General features: G+C 47.8%; 1 protein-coding gene across 8 annotated transcripts in view; it reads left to right on the forward strand.

The window, feature by feature from the left end:
* The window catches only part of NF1 (neurofibromin 1), a 2,143,703-nt gene that overhangs the window by 489,670 nt on the left and 1,638,101 nt on the right, over positions 1-15,932 (forward strand). For all 8 annotated transcript variants that reach the window (XM_078679713.1, XM_078679719.1, XM_078679717.1 and 5 more), the window contains exon 9: positions 7,189-7,362. In XM_078679713.1, coding sequence (XP_078535839.1) covers positions 7,189-7,362 — 174 coding nt within the window. The remainder of the gene's footprint in view (positions 1-7,188; positions 7,363-15,932) is intronic.

Here is a 15,932-nt window from a genome sequence, read left to right on the forward strand (position 1 = left end):
GCAGATTTCCCATTTAGATCGAGGGATACCCTCAGTGGTCTGTGATCACTCTCATCCCTGTTTCCCACTTCTAAGTCGTGAAAGTATGTTAGCAGGTTCTCAGAGATAAAGATGTGATCGATTGATCCCTGAAGGTGGGATAAGGATGCCAGAGTGGGTCCACCGCTTTTTTTGATGGAGTGGGCGGAAGCCATATTTTGCGAGAAGAGAATCTGTTGTAGAGAAGCCGCTTCTGTATTGTTTGAAAGATCCCTTTTTACGTATCCCAACTCCCTGGTGTTCATATCCCCTACGATGATTGGAAGATGTGAAGCATATTTATTTATTTTTGTTGTTAATGTTTTTAGTGCTTGCTTTTTTTGCTGTGTGGCAGGTTTAACATAATTAATTATCAAAAGGCGGATAGAGATGTTACTTTTAAATCCGCAGCTCAGTACTGCTTGCAAGTTAGGAGTGTAGGTTAGTGATGTTACCTCTATTTTACAGGTGTGATTGATAAAAATTGAGAGCCCACCAGCAGCTCTCCCAAAGATGTTGCGTTTTATTGCAGCAGTGTGAAATTCATAAAAGCCTGGGAGAATTAGGGGTTCAGTAGCCCACGTCTCTTGTAGGCACAGGATGTCATTTGCTCGGAGGTACATACCTCCCGCCTTGCAGCTAAGCAATCTTTTTAGCCCTGCAACGTTCTGCGATATGATGGTCAGGTGTGTGTTACCCGCTGTTCTATTCTTATTCAGGTGACAAGCCACCTTTGTTCTGTTAGAAATGCCGTTGTGGGGACTGGTCTCCAGGTCCGTTCCGCGTGCCTTGCGTTGCACTGTGCTTTGTCCCACTGTAGTGGACTAACCTTTGATAGGGTGAGCTTATTATCTTGTAAGCGTTATAAGGTCTTGGTTCCACGGCTGAACTTTTCCCTGGTTGGTTGCTCGCTGCCCCCCTTAACACCGAGTAAACCTCCTTTGTTGGTGATGTTACTGCTAATACGTGTGGGTATTTCTCGGATATGGGGAAAGCTATGTCAATGCCCCAATCAGCCTTTTTTGCTATTTCTTGTGGTGTAAGACCCACCTGGGCATGGCGTCTCAGTCCTATTGAAGTTGATTCCCTGTGGGAATCGCTGGAAAGGCTCAGGAACTTAACCCAGACTAGGTCGTTTGAGTGTATTTCAGTGAGTGACGGAATGTGCTTGAATAGTCTGAGTAAATTGCCCCTATTTAAAATATCATGTTGACCTTTGATGAAGTATCTAGGAGTAAGAATCACCTTGTGCGTAGTTTTACTAACTTGGTTTGCTTTATGCTGGGTATTTAGATCTGCTTTCAGACTACTTATATTGTGGCTAGAGACAGTGTTTGGCGTGGTTCTAATCGCTGAATCGGGCTTAGGACTGGCTGAGCTGCTTGATCACCGGATCTCTGCAAGCCCGGGACTATGCGTCCCTGAAGTGTGTTGTCCCCGGTATTGGGTACTTGTTCCTTGATAGAACCTACTGGTAGTCTTTGCTCTACCTTCTTGCTGTTTGGTGGATGAGGTAGTTGTGTTGTTGCCAGGCTTAATGGACTGAGCAAGACCCCCATATGTGGAATTGGCTGTGCAGGGCTATCAGACTCTTTTGTAGTGCCCAAAGAAGCTGATGCTGTGAGTGTTAAATTGCTAGGGACGTAATTTTTGGTGAAAATCGGGAAGAGCCTTATTTTATCTTTAATTTGTAAATTTTGAATATGAGTTGGTAATAGGAAAGCGCGTGTTTTCGATGCCTTCGCTTTTTTTTTCTTGTTTCTTTAATTTTTTCTTAGCCCTCCTTGAAAGGGGTTCCTCCTTCCTTTTCTGGTTGGAGTTGCTGAATTTAAGATTCGAGAGCTGGAATTGCAACTGGATGGACTGCTGAAAAGTTTAGTGGATACTAAATGTCCTTGAGTCTCGGGTTTTGTTAGAGGGTTACCCGTGTTGCTTCCAGCTGAGTTGCCCAGAGGGCTGTTGAGGTTTGCAGCAGCTAGGATACTGCTATTATTCATCGGGCCCGTCGTGCCTCCTGTTTGAGTTCATAACAAGTCTACTAAGCCTTTTAGGATTTCTGGCAGAGTTGCCCATGTGTCCATGAGAGCTGCACACGAACAGGTGCAAATGCGGTTATTCTGGGTTTCACTGAGCTTGTTCTCTATGAAGTTCACCTTGTTGCTCAGCTCCACTAGTCGTTGTGCAATGGTGGATAAAAGATTGATTTGTAACTCCATTTTATTTGATTGCCAAAGCAGTGATCTGGCCATGGTTTGAACTGTTTACCAGGTGGGGTTGCTCCTGTTTCGTTAATGACACTACTATCATAAGGACTCTGACTTTGAGTACTATGTGTGGGGGAGGATAAGCACCAGGTGCCGTTAGCAATTCTGAGGAGATTTGGGGTCAACTCCAATGTAGTTTGATTCCAGATTTTGGAGGAATATCGGTGATAGGTATCCCAAGTTTTGCAGCCGCTCTGACACGCTTGTTTTAGTTGGGGCAGATCCTGTAAGTACAAGCAATGGTGACTGCACTGGGGTGTGCAGGATAGGTTGTTGCTGACAGTGTATTTGGACTGTCACTACCTGCTCTTGGTTTCTATGAGTTGATTCAGTGTTGTCACCCGACTGGGTCACATGCATGTCTGTTTCTTTCCTGAGGGGCAGCACAGCCCCGAACAAGATTGAGCGACGTCTTCCGATTTTTGTGCTTCCTATGTTTGCACTTTGTGCTTGTGTTGCAGGGAGCTTATTTATTTACAACAAGGGGTGGTGAGGGACAGAGTCTCTGAATTAAGCAGAATACTCTCACCCAGTCAAGAGATCAGGGCTAGATCCAACACCGTTTTTTAGCTCATTGCACCATCCCAGTTTCAGAACCTGGCTGTATGCAAATTAGTCTGTTCCTGTCCCAGTGCATGATGGGAACAGGGCAAACCAAACTACAAAAGCCAATTCTTACACTGGGAAGGAAACAAGCTTCCGGGGACCGGTTTCTGGCATTACAGCCGTCTTCGGCCCGGCTTGCTTGAATCCTGATGGTGCAATGAGCAAGGGACTCATGTCTGAGTATACCCTTCCACGCTTAGGGTGGACAAAATTATTTACAACAAGGGGTGGTGAGGGACAGAGTCTCTGAATTAAGCAGAATACTCTCACCCAGTCAAGAGATCAGGGCTAGATCCAACACCGTTTTTTAGCTCATTGCACCATCCCAGTTTCAGAACCTGGCTGTATGCAAATTAGTCTGTTCCTGTCCCAGTGCATGATGGGAACAGGGCAAACCAAACTACAAAAGCCAATTCTTACACTGGGAAGGAAACAAGCTTCCGGGGACCGGTTTCTGGCATTACAGCCGTCTTCGGCCCGGCTTGCTTGAATCCTGATGGTGCAATGAGCAAGGGACTCATGTCTGAGTATACCCTTCCACGCTTAGGGTGGACAAAATTATTTACAACAAGGGGTGGTGAGGGACAGAGTCTCTGAATTAAGCAGAATACTCTCACCCAGTCAAGAGATCAGGGCTAGATCCAACACCGTTTTTTAGCTCATTGCACCATCCCAGTTTCAGAACCTGGCTGTATGCAAATTAGTCTGTTCCTGTCCCAGTGCATGATGGGAACAGGGCAAACCAAACTACAAAAGCCAATTCTTACACTGGGAAGGAAACAAGCTTCCGGGGACCGGTTTCTGGCATTACAGCCGTCTTCGGCCCGGCTTGCTTGAATCCTGATGGTGCAATGAGCAAGGGACTCATGTCTGAGTATACCCTTCCACGCTTAGGGTGGACAAAATCGTTTTGGCCACCACAAGTGTGGAAGGGTATGCTCAGATGTGAGTCCCTTGCTCACTGCACCATCAGGATTCAAGCAAGCCGGGCCGAAGACCGCTGCAATGCCAGAAACCGGTCCCCGGAAGCTTGTTTCCTTTCCAGTAAAGAATTGGCTTGGTAGTTTGGTCTGCCCTGTTCCCATGATGCACTGGGCCAGGGTCAGACTAATTTGCATGTAGCCAGGTTCTGAACTGGGATGGTGCAGTGAGCTAAAAAACGGTGATGGATCAAGCCCTGATCTTTTGACTGGGTAGGAGTGTTCTGCTTAATTCAGATACTCTGTCCATCACCACCCCCTTTTGAATCGCAGGGAGCTTATGGCTGGAATGGCACCCTGAAATGTAGTTCATACCATTGCTAGTCTTGGCTCTTCTTAGTTGGTCTGACGGGGCAGAGGCGCTCTCTTCATTGGGAGGACGTTTGTATAAATATTGGGTTATAAGACCTGCCGATGGGTACTTTAAAAATAACTTTTTGTCGTGCGCTACGGTCCGTGCACTCCTTAAGATTCTAGGTGATTCTTTCGTCAGGGTGGGTGACTTTGCGTGGGTGTTTTCTTTTTGCTGAGTGATTTTGTCTTTTTGTTTTGTCATTCTTCAGTGAAGATGCTCTGTTTATCAGTGGACCTGGGGTTTATCCAATCTATTGAGCCTAAGCTTGCTCCTTGAGGTTTGGGTTTTAAGTAAAGCTGTTGTCTGTGCCCTAAATCCTTGCAGCGAAGCTAGGTGATCTTATTGGGCTTCCAGAATATGGGAAGGGAGACTGGGAGATTCTTGCTGTGTGCTCTGGGTGTAGCTAGGGTAAGTCCCAGAACGGCTGCACGAATTTGTCAACTCTTGGGGACTTATTCTGGCACGAGATGTAATCGAATTGTCTTTTTTGTCTGGAGCGATGATGCAGGGCTCAGAGCCACAAACTGCAAACAGAGAACCACTTCAGCGGTATGCAGGACTTTGAGGCGCTAATTCGAAGAACTGGAAGAGCCCCCTGTTAGACTCTCGGTGCTCCCGGTACCAGCCTTCTTGACCCGGACAGCACAAAATGATTGCTGCCGACCAAAGACACAATTCTGCCCTCCCGCTGCTGAGCCAAGCTCGAGCAGGCAAAGGCAGAACAATAGGCATCCTGTCACAGGGAGGTGTGACCACCTCCCAGACAGGATTTAGTGTATTGGGGCAGGGTGGGTGCGCTTGCCAGCGCCACTCAGTCTGCATGAGGGGCACATTTGGTGTCCCCCTGCATAGTCCAGTTCAAACCAGCTCTGGGAGCCGTTGGCTCCCGCTCTGCTGTGAAACTGGACATAGGACATGGGAGTAACCTCCCCACTGTCCAGACCCTCCCCTAGGAGGGTCCCCTGAATCGTCCCAACCCTTTCCTTAGGACCTTAAGTGGGTGGGTCCCTAGATGCGGCATGGGACAAGATTCAGATAAAACACCACTTCTCCTACTGTCAGGGCACTCTGGACTTCGCTGTACTTCATTTAGGTTGGACTTCGTCTCCCTTCTAGTCTGCTGCATCGTCTGTGCACCATGAAAGAACCCTCCAAGGCCTGTGGGCATCAAAGACACCTGAAGGAATCTCCCTTGAAGTGAAGGAGTCACTTCCATGCATTTGCAGGCACCGCAACTAAGTCTACCGGTCTGCTGATCGTAAGCTCCTCCAGACTCCGAAAGGTACTGCAACACAGGTGGTGGTTTTCCACAGCTCCCGAGGCCTGCCCTGTCCTCTCACCAGGTTTGAGGCCAGAATCCCTCATTGGGGGTTGCAATAACCAAATCCCTCTGCACCGCGTCAACTTGCAGTTGCAAAGGCATGTTAGCTTCCTTCCAAGAAGATCTTTGGGCTCCAAGTAGCCCCAACCTCGAGCACTTTCAGTGACCAGAATCTTCAGCCACACCCCACTGTGTGCATCGTGGCCTGCATCTTTTGGTGAGCTGCTTGAGATCCTCTTTCGACTCCAGTGCTGCCTGCGGGTCCATTTGAGGGTCCCCTTTGTTTCTCTTGGGCTCCCCTGGTTGCTCTGGGCCTGCCCTAACTCACCTGCCTCTGGTGAGTCTCCTGGCCGGTCTCGACGTTGCCTCATCTTCGACTTCTCTGTTGGTTGCCTTTGCCAAGGCTTGTTGGTGCTCCTGCTGGACACCTACCCCGCAGCACTCGACATATGACGTGGGACAGCTCGTGCACGGCTCCTAGTCTTCCTCAGTGTCACCTGGTCCTCACAGCTGCAGAGTCAAGGTCATCGTCCTCTCTCCTGCCACACCCGACATTGGAGGGCATTAGTCTGTCAAGTCTCCTGGTCACTCCTGAGTGACATAGACTCTGTCCCCTCTTCTTACAGGTACCTCTCATCTAGAATCCACCTTCGGATTCCACTGGACACCATCTCCTTCAGCAGCAGCACTTTCCTGAAGTCTTCCATTGGGTTCGACGGTGGTTTCCGACACCAATTCACACCTATGCACCTGGCTTCTCTGGTGTAGGTAACGTGGGTACTAGGGTATCCATCGGTGGGGTGGGTCTTTAACCTTCTGTCTTCCATGGGGTTTCTTCAGGGTCCACTGGGAAGGGTCCTTAATCTTCAAAATTCCAACCCCGACTTACATGTAGAGTTGTACGAAGCACGCGGTCGTGTTCCCACACTGCACACGCTCTCCGTGGGGTCCCTATCTACTCACCTTTCATGGCTTCTTGGGTCCCCAGCACTTCTACGTCATCTTGATCCGAGTCATGGTTCTTATACCACTTTCTTAGTATATGGTTTGGACCCCCCCGGGGTCCACTGTGTATTCTGTGCTATTTACTGTATATCTTTGCAAAGTATTGTGTGCATTGTGTTTATCCCAAGGTAGGAGATATCTAAACATCCTAGAGTATTATATCATAAGTACATATTTTTATAAATACCTAGTGGTGTTCTTTTTCTCTTGATCTATACTATGATTGCATTCTGGTAAAACAATTCGTTTTACGCTCCTTCTGGACTAAGCCTGAAGGCTGCTCTCCATAGCTACCACTTAGAGATCTTTCTAAGGTTGTCTAAGACCTCTTACATGACCATAAGGGTAGTCTGGATTTGTGCAAGGTGCCCACTGACATTAGTGGACATCATATACCAGCCCAGCTTCTCACAACTAGCTAAAGTAGAAAGTGGGACAAATTAACTTTTTCTTAGCATCTGCTTAGTCAAATGGCCACTTCATAAAGTGATTATTTTAGTATTTAACACTGCTATGTTACATCTTTGGATCAAGTTACTCGAATCTTGTTTTTATTAATGTGTTGATGCAAACAAAGTATAGTCTAAAATATTTCTCAGCAACCTTTTAATTGTGTTTGTATTTTTTTCAAATTTACAGAAACTTTTTCTAGATAACCTTAAAAAGGCATTAGCTGGTCACGGTGTCAGCAGGCAACTGACGGAAAGTGCTGCTATTGCTTGTGTAAAATTGTGCAAAGCATCTACCTACATCAATTGGGAGGATCATTCTGTCATTTTTCACCTTCTGAAGTCCATGGTGAATGATCTCAAGGTAAAGTAAAGTCCTTTCTTAGATTGTAAATGCAGTAATAAGGTAAATTGAAAAATGTGTGTTTTTATTTTACCGTAGTTCTCAATCCAGGCGACTATACCCAATAGATGATTGAAAAAATCATGAAAAAAACAATCTTAAGTGTTTTGTACTTAGATGTACAGTATAGCAGGGAGCTGCACTGCATATCATGTTAATGTTACAGCTGGAAGCAGAAATATGCAAGCTTGTTGAGAGAAACAGCAGAGTCACAAACTTAATTTGAAGTGTGATATAATGTGACTTCTGTGTTTGTAACTTCACTGTAAGGGGGGAATAAGGGACTTCCGCACACAAAACACAGTACACAAATATTACAACGTTGTCATATTAGTGCGGTGCTATACAGGGAAGTGAGGTCATCCTGGATCCCTTGCTATATAGGTAAATTGATCAATGGTTTTCAAATTGAGAAAAAGCATGGGTTTCCATCAGTGACTGTACTACATTAAGTACAATGTGTATCAGTCGACATGAGCACTGGGTGCAGTTTTCTAAAAGTGTAAGCATTACTCTGTAAGACGGATTTTAATTGAATCTTTCCAGCCCTGAGGAAGTCGTAGGGTGACTTACCCTTTGATGAAACACGTGTTGGCTGGCACAGGAATCTGAATCCAATTAAAGAAAAGAATTGGAGACTATATGGACAGCTGGATGACTCATTTATGTTTATATATGATTGCGTGTGCTTGGACTTGTCTCAATTAATTTACCTGTATATCAAGGGATGCAGGGATGACATCCCTTCTCTGTATAGCAGCGCACTAATATAACAACAGTGTGATATTTGTGTACTGTGTATTGCACCGAATTCCTCTACTCTCCCCTTAGCATGCAATTTATGTATAGGAGTGCAGCATGGCACACACACAAATAATAGCTTCAGTATGAGTGTCTCCAAGTCCTCATAATAAAAACCTTGTGACCTGGGGCAATTTCCCTCTCTTAATGCATTGAGGTTAATAGCATAAAAAATAAATTAACACAGTGGCACTGACAAGAGGAGCTAAAGTACTACACTGTACCGCAGAACCATCACACTCTCCAGAACAGGTATTTCCCAGTGCAGCATTCTAGGCATAATGACAGTACCTTATTTTAAATGGGAAGTGTTCCAAAATTATCAAGTAGTTAGATAAAGTAAGGAATCCATCATTGAGAAAACTATGGGAGGTGAGGCACTGATAATTAGTAATCCATAGCGATATTAGAAAAGCAAGGAGATATAGATTGGAGGACAACAAATGAAATTACATTCAGCTAGAAATTAGTCGTACGCATGGTTTTACATAATTAACAAGGAAGAGGATGCAATCTGGGGATTTCTTTCTGTGCAGTTACCTCATTAAATGGACTTGTTAAGCGACATGTCAACTTGTTTTGATGAACGTTAAGCATGGTATTAAAGCTACTAATGGAAGAACCTACTTCTATAATCTCCAAAGGGCTATATTTTTCTAAGGAAGGTACAGTAGCTGTATTGATCACATATTTATGAAGCAGTCTGATTGGCATTTCACTGATTGATGTGCAGGTGGATCCCAGGGAAGAAAGCGATCCTTCTTTGTTTCTCTTGTTCTAAAATAAAATTTGTTAAATCTCGAGTTGAACCTGGGAAAGGCTGGGCCCTCATACGTCCAGGTATCCTGTAATAGGAGTCGGGTAAGATAATATCAATAGAAACAGAGTGTTTGTAGGTAAACCACACCCTATGCTAGAGTCCATATTTAAAGACTGATGGGAGCCATTATACTATAGTATGCTACACCAGGATTTGGCAGAGAATGTATTTCTATCTAAGGCTTTTCACACTCTGAAGTTCTCTTAGCTGGTACATTCCCAAATGTAGATGTGGCAAAAAGGCTCTTCTAGATACTATTAAAAATAACTCTACCAAGATCATCATCCTGATACTTAGAGCTTATGAAAATTTGGTCAAGAGCAAAAGGGAAGACACAGTACAAAACCAGTAGTCTTATTTCTTGATGGCAGCTATTACAAATGATCCCTGCAAATTCTGGCACATTGTGCTTGGTGCTAACAAAATACCCACACTCCCTGAACTAGTTACTAAGGAACACATGGCTTGATTACGTCTCTGTCCTCTGTACTAGCAATTACAAATTGCCTCTGGGAAAGAACGCGGGCTGTGTGGCTGAAAGTTTGAATGATAATTGTTTCTGGTTCTTCACCCTATTGTCCTAATGTATCATTTACTTTGGGACAGACACTTGAGCAGTGTTCAAGTGGTTTAGTCCTTGATTAGATAAAATACTGGCAGACCTTATAAAAAATAAAAAGCCATAATCAGGGGCTCCTAGTTATTGTGTTTTGCTAATGCTGTTACTCAGTATAGGGTAGGTCTTTCCACCTGGCATGGTGCAAAAATAGTCCCAGTTTTTAACGAGCATTTGCAATGCAATAGGTCGCGCATTTGCGGGAGTTTAAGCTATTGGCATTGTAAATGACAATGCCTTTTGTTTCTCTGTTTTGCTAATTACCATATATGAGGCATTCTCATTTACAATGCCAATAGCTCAAACTCTTGTAAATGCGAGACCTGTTCAAAGAAGCGGCAGACATTGTCCTGGGCTGCTTGAAAAGTGAAAGCGCGCATGGCGCGCTGAATGTTGCAAGAAAGCATGTCGTGCCTACAGCAGGATAAACTCATTAAAAAAAATTGTCCTTACAGACTAAAAAATACGTACCATGTAACAACCGCAGTAAAAGGGTCAGTCCTCATGGGAGGTTACAAATTAAGTCAAGGAGGGACTAACAAGCCTATTAACGAATTAGAAGCCAGCATTTACGAAGGACAATGACACAAGCCAATGACAAAAATGGGCAGGGCTTCTATTCCATACTCCAATACAGCATGCCCTAGAGCAGTGAATGCGTTGCCCTGGCTCGACCTAAAAGGGTAGGTAACGAAGCCCCAGTCAGTTGTAGGCCATTTAACATTGATATCTGATAGACTTCTAGCCACAGATTCCTTACGTTGGAATTATCCCCAGGTGTCAGGCTGGATCGGGACATTCTTGTGTAGTACCTCTGCATGCCAGTAGGTGGCGTCATATGGCTCTGCGTGGGGTCGTCTGTGCTGGAAGTGAATTGTGCAGTGCCTATTTAGGTATCACCCAAGCGCGCTGATGACAGTTCTTTTCTTTCCGTGCTAATCAGCGCAGATCTGAGATGAACTATCCCTTGGTCAGTTTTTTAATAACTTTTTTCAATGTGTTGTCAAAGTGTTTTTAGTTTTTTTCCCCCCTCTTGGTGTGGCTGTAATGTCATCTAAGAAGGCCAGTTTCAAGGCCTGCAGCGCCTGTCATTGCTCGATGTTTGTGATGGACCCGCATCTTGTGTGGCTTTGGTGCCTTGATCGTGACCACAACCAGAGGCCTGCTCCGATTCCCGTGCCACGTGCCTTGAGGGAGCACTCCCTCAAGCTCCTGGCGGCTCAATGTGTGACGCGACAATCCAGATCCTGGTCAAGAGGAAGGTCCGTGGAGCAATCGCAGAGTCCAGGATCCTTGTTGCACTCAAAGTTGTCTGGTCATCTGGGTAAGTCCCGCCACAAGAAGAAGTTGTCGAAGCATGCTTTGACTTCACCTTGTCCGTCAGCCGACGAGACTAGGGAGCATCACTTAAAGCCTGGCTCTGCTGCTGAGTTTCCGGGAGCCGGGGCAACCCCCACCTAATTACAAGAATTTTATGAGGAGGCTATGCATCTCTAATTTGGGCTTCCCATTCCCTCCGGGGCACCTTCAGCCTCCGTGGGTTTGGGAGCTCTGGTGCCAGTCAGGCCCCAGGGATTCTCAGATGGATCCGGATCTGCGCCAATCATGCAATATATCAACCTTCCCGGCGCCGGTCCTGATGCAGCTGCTTACCAGTGGGGCCTTCCACATTTACATCCCTGACTCTTCACGGAGTCAACACTGGCTAGAACCATGCCTTCCAGACCGAAGCCTGAGCCCTATTCTCGTTGCCAGGACTTGGGAAGGTATGAGTGGGGTCACTGGACCCTGAAAAATACCAGCTATATGATGCCGGTATGGACTGATGTGAGTATTTGGCGGACGCCAGCTGACTGGATACTTCTGCAGATACTGGCATGCTTTTTCCCCCCTTACATGGCTATGGAAGAGGGAGCTTGTGTTGGTAATGAGGGCGACCAAAGTCCAGGACCTTAGTTTGCACTTGAAATTAAATGAAATGTGGCATTTATAGAGCGCAAACTGTCGCTCCCGAAGGAGCCCCCTGGCGCCATACAGATAACAAACAAACTTGTGAGGAGTTCAGGCCTAAATAAGGGCAAGAGAAGATTCATCACTTATTTCATAGATCCAGGTCTTTAGAGCTTTCCTGAACTGTTTTTCTGATACCATCGTTCTCAATTTGTTAGGCATAAGATTCCCCCCCCCCCTCCCCCCCCCCCAGGCAATTTGAGGAGGTTAGCAGACTTGGTGGCAGTCAAGACTTCAGTCTTGATAGAAGAGCTTCAGCCGGGAGGGTCCCTTTCAGAACCACTTCTCCTATTTAACAAAGCACTTACTGATATCCTGCTTGGGATCTGGTCCAAGCCCAACACAAGTGAATAGGGCCACAGCCTGCCACCACCACCCCGCTCCAGGGTGACCCCAAATTCCTCACATAACACCCTACCTCGGTGGTCCAAGCCTCCACTTCATCTGTAAAACCTGCCACATTCCTACCCACACCAACAGATCAGGAATCGAAAGAGGCTGAGCAACTCGGACAAGAAAATATTTTTTCGAGGCATATGAGCTGCAGATTACACACTGTGCATAGATCGCCACCTAGTGTTGGGCGCAGATGTTTGCAGTTTGTTGTTGTCCTGAAAAGTTCTTTGGAAGTCACTAGATAGGTGACTCATCCTTTGGACCACATTGCACATGGGCATCGGCTCCATCCTCAGATTGGTTTTTCCCGCCATCGGGCTCGGATGTGTTTCCTGCGCTCCGGTTTGGAACCGAATTTCCTTTGACGCGCAATCCTCACCCAGTTTGACGGTATTGTTTCGATCGCGATCCACATCGACGCGATTCTTCACCAACTTCGAAGTCTTCAATTCCGGTCGTCGATGAAGGCCTGTTGGCCTACCTAGGCCTCATCTTCTGGCTCATGGAAAGGACGCCATTCAAGAAGTGTCCTCAATTTGGGTCGAAGTTTCCCCACACCGATCCACATGAGGTGTGCAACCTTTGCCTCTCACTGGAGCACGAGGCCAAAGACTGTTCCGCTTGTGCCTCTTTCCGCTCCAAGAAGACTATTCGGGAACCACTAGCTCAAAGAACAATGGCTCGCTAGTCAGCTTCGATCCCCGACGACATCTTTGCAGAGGGGATCGACGTGCCAGAACATCAGCACGCCAAAAAAAATTCCAGCGCTTCTGATGCTGAAGACTCGGACGTCGAGGGCATCACTCCAGCTCTACGGGTCATAAGTAAGACCGTCGACTCCAACCCTTCCAAGACACCCATAAAACAGGCTTCGGTCACACCCTTCCCTTCAGGCCCGGGTGCACACCGAGAGACAGCTTCCCACACCCTGCCTTTGGGCCTGGCAAAGAAGCCTACTAAGTCTTCAGGCAGCCTGGCTCGAGCCAGTCTATTCCCGGTGCCGATCCGATACCGACACCAAAGAAGAAGCCATCTTCCTCAACCACGCCAAGCACTCTGCACCGAAGACTGGCAGCGGCTCATCGATGCCGAAACTGCACTCGGAGCAAAGTAAAAAACCACCTAAAGGCCCCGATTCACATGCTTCGGAGCCGAAGAAACACCCGGAACCCAAAAAACATGTTCCGGTAAAAGATGATTCAAAAGGTCACACTTCTAAACCAAAAGACCCTAGACCATCTACCGACTCTGTGCCGAAAAAACATCTGGAGCCGAAAACTTCGACGCCGAAGGATCTGCCCTATACAGAAGAACTTTTTACACCAGATCCTCACCAAAAAACACTTGTTAAAGATCCTAAGACTAGCCAACTTGCACGGGTGTTCACGAAAGTGATGGTGGTGGTCGCAGCTCATCTGCGCAGGTTAGGGGTTTCAGTCTTCCCATACCTCGACGACTGGTTGTTGAAGGCGGGCTCGCCCCAGACAGTCGTCTGCCACCTCCAGACTACGTCCGACCTCCTGCACCTGCTGGGGTCCTCCATCAATGTGCCGAAGTCACACCTGTGTCCCTCTCAGAAGCTCCTCTTCATCGGAGCGGTTCTAGATGCTGCGCAGTTTCGGGTTTATCCTCCCGAACAGCGGGTTCGGGATATTCAAGCTCTGATTCCAATCTTTCAGCCTTCACCCCGAGTCTCGGTCAGGTTGACGCTGCGGCTTCTGGGGCTGATGGCCTCCTGCATCCTTCTGGTGCATAACGCCAGGTGGCGGATGCGGGCTTTGCAGTGGGACCTGAAGTTTCAGTGGGCCCAGCATCAGGGCAACTTGTCCGACCATGTCTTGATCTCGGAGGGCACTGCAAGACAGTTGCAGTGGTGGCTCATGGACCGCGATTGAGTCAGCGGCAGATCCCTCTCCCTACCCCAACCGGAGCACGTAGTTGTGACGGACGTGTCCCTCCAGGGCTGGGGGGGGCCACATGGGAGAGGCGGAGATCAGAGGCCTCTGGTCTCCGGCGGAGTCCCTGCTCCACATCAACCTTCTGGAGCTGGGGGCGATCCGACTTGCACTGAAGGCATTCCTCCCCTTTGTCCGGGGGAGTGTAGTGCAGGTGTTCACGGACAACACCACCGCCATGTTGTACTGCAACAAACAGGGCGGGGTGGGGTCGTGGACCTTCTGCCAGGAGGCTCTGCGCCTCTGGCAGTGGCTGGAACATCAGGGCGTGACCCTGGTGGTTTTAATACCTGGCAGGTTCTCTGAACGCCAGGGCGGACAAATCCAGCCGTCGGTGCATGATGGATCACAAATGGCGTCTGAACTCGGACGTGGCGCAAGGCCTCTTTCAGCAGTGGGGAGAGCCTTGGTTAGATCTATTTGCAACAGAAGAGAACGCGCAATGTCATCAGTTCTGCGCGTTGGAATTTCCAAGGCGGCACTCGCTCGGAGACGCTTTTCGTCGCGAGTGGAGTTGCGGTCTATTGTACGCCTTTCCGCCTATACCACTTCTGCCCAGAGTGCTGAAGAAGATCAGGCGAGACGGGGCCCAGGTTATCCTTGTGGCTCCGGACTGGGCACGAAGATATTGGTATCCAGAGCTACTCAGCATGTCTGTCGATCCCCCGATTAGTCTGCCTCTTCAGGAGGCCTTTCTGTCGCAGCAGCAGGGGACGGTCCTCCACCCAAACCTGTCCAGTCTCCACCTACAAGCTTGGAGATTGAGCGGCGACAGTTGAGGCCGTTTGACTTGCCTCCTGAAGTCTGTAATGTCATTCTGGCAACCAGGCGTCCCTCCACAAAGTCGGTATACGCCTGCAGGTGGAACAGATTTGTGGCTTGGTGCACAGCAAAGGCTGTGGATCCACTCTCTGCCCCCTTTCTGAGGTTCTCCTCTTCCATCTTTCTCTTGCCCAGCAGGGCTCTGCTCTGGGCACTATCAAGGGCTACCTTTCTGCCCTTTCCGCCTTCTTAAGGCTACCTGATCAGCCATCTTTGTTCAAGTCCCCAATTGTAAATAGGTTTTTGAAGGGCATCACACACATGTTCCCTCCTGTTCCATTCGTGATGCCTCAGTGGAACTTGAACCTTGTACTTACTTTTCTGATGTGCGCTCCCTTTGAGCCACTTCATAACTGTCCTCTGTCGTCTTACTCGGAAGACTGCTTTCCTGGTTGCCATCACCTCTGCCAGGAGAGTGAGTGAGCTCCGGGCTCTTTCTTCCAAACCTCCTTTCCTTTCTGTCCATCCGGACAAGGTTGTGTTGCGGACAAGACCCTCTTTCCTGCCCAAGGTAGTCACAGCCTTCCACATCGGGCAGTCCATCACTTTGCCCACCTTCTTTCCGCCTCTGCATCCCTTGAAAGAGGAAGAGAGGCTCCACTGTCTGGACCCAAAACGTGCGCTCTCTTACTATCTGGATCGCACACGCCAGTTCCGGGTGGATGACCAACTCTTTGTTGGTTACGTGGGCGCTAAGAAAGGACGGGCGGTGCACAAGTGGACCATCTCTCGGTGGATAGTATTGTGCATCCAGGCATGTTACTCTTTGGCTAAAAAGGAACCTCCTGTTGGGCTGAGGGCCCACTCCGGCCACGGCGACTACTACTGCCCTGGGCCGAGGAGTCCCCTTGCAGGACATTTGTCAGGCAGCTATGTGGGCCTCGCTGCACACGTTCGCGAGACATTACTGCCTGGACACTCAAGTCCGGAGGGATGGCTTCTTTGGCCGTTCCGTCCTCCAGGACTTTCTGGTGTGAAGGTAAGGAATCTATCACTAATGTCTCTTTCAGATGCACAAGTTACTACTTCTGTAACGATATATCTGTAAGAGACATTAGTTAGTGATAGATTCCTTACCGACCCACCCATCCTTCCCGTTCTGCAAACCGAT

Source organism: Lissotriton helveticus, chromosome 3_1 (genome assembly GCF_964261635.1).
Source record: "Lissotriton helveticus chromosome 3_1, aLisHel1.1, whole genome shotgun sequence".
Lineage (NCBI taxonomy): Eukaryota > Metazoa > Chordata > Amphibia > Caudata > Salamandridae > Lissotriton > Lissotriton helveticus.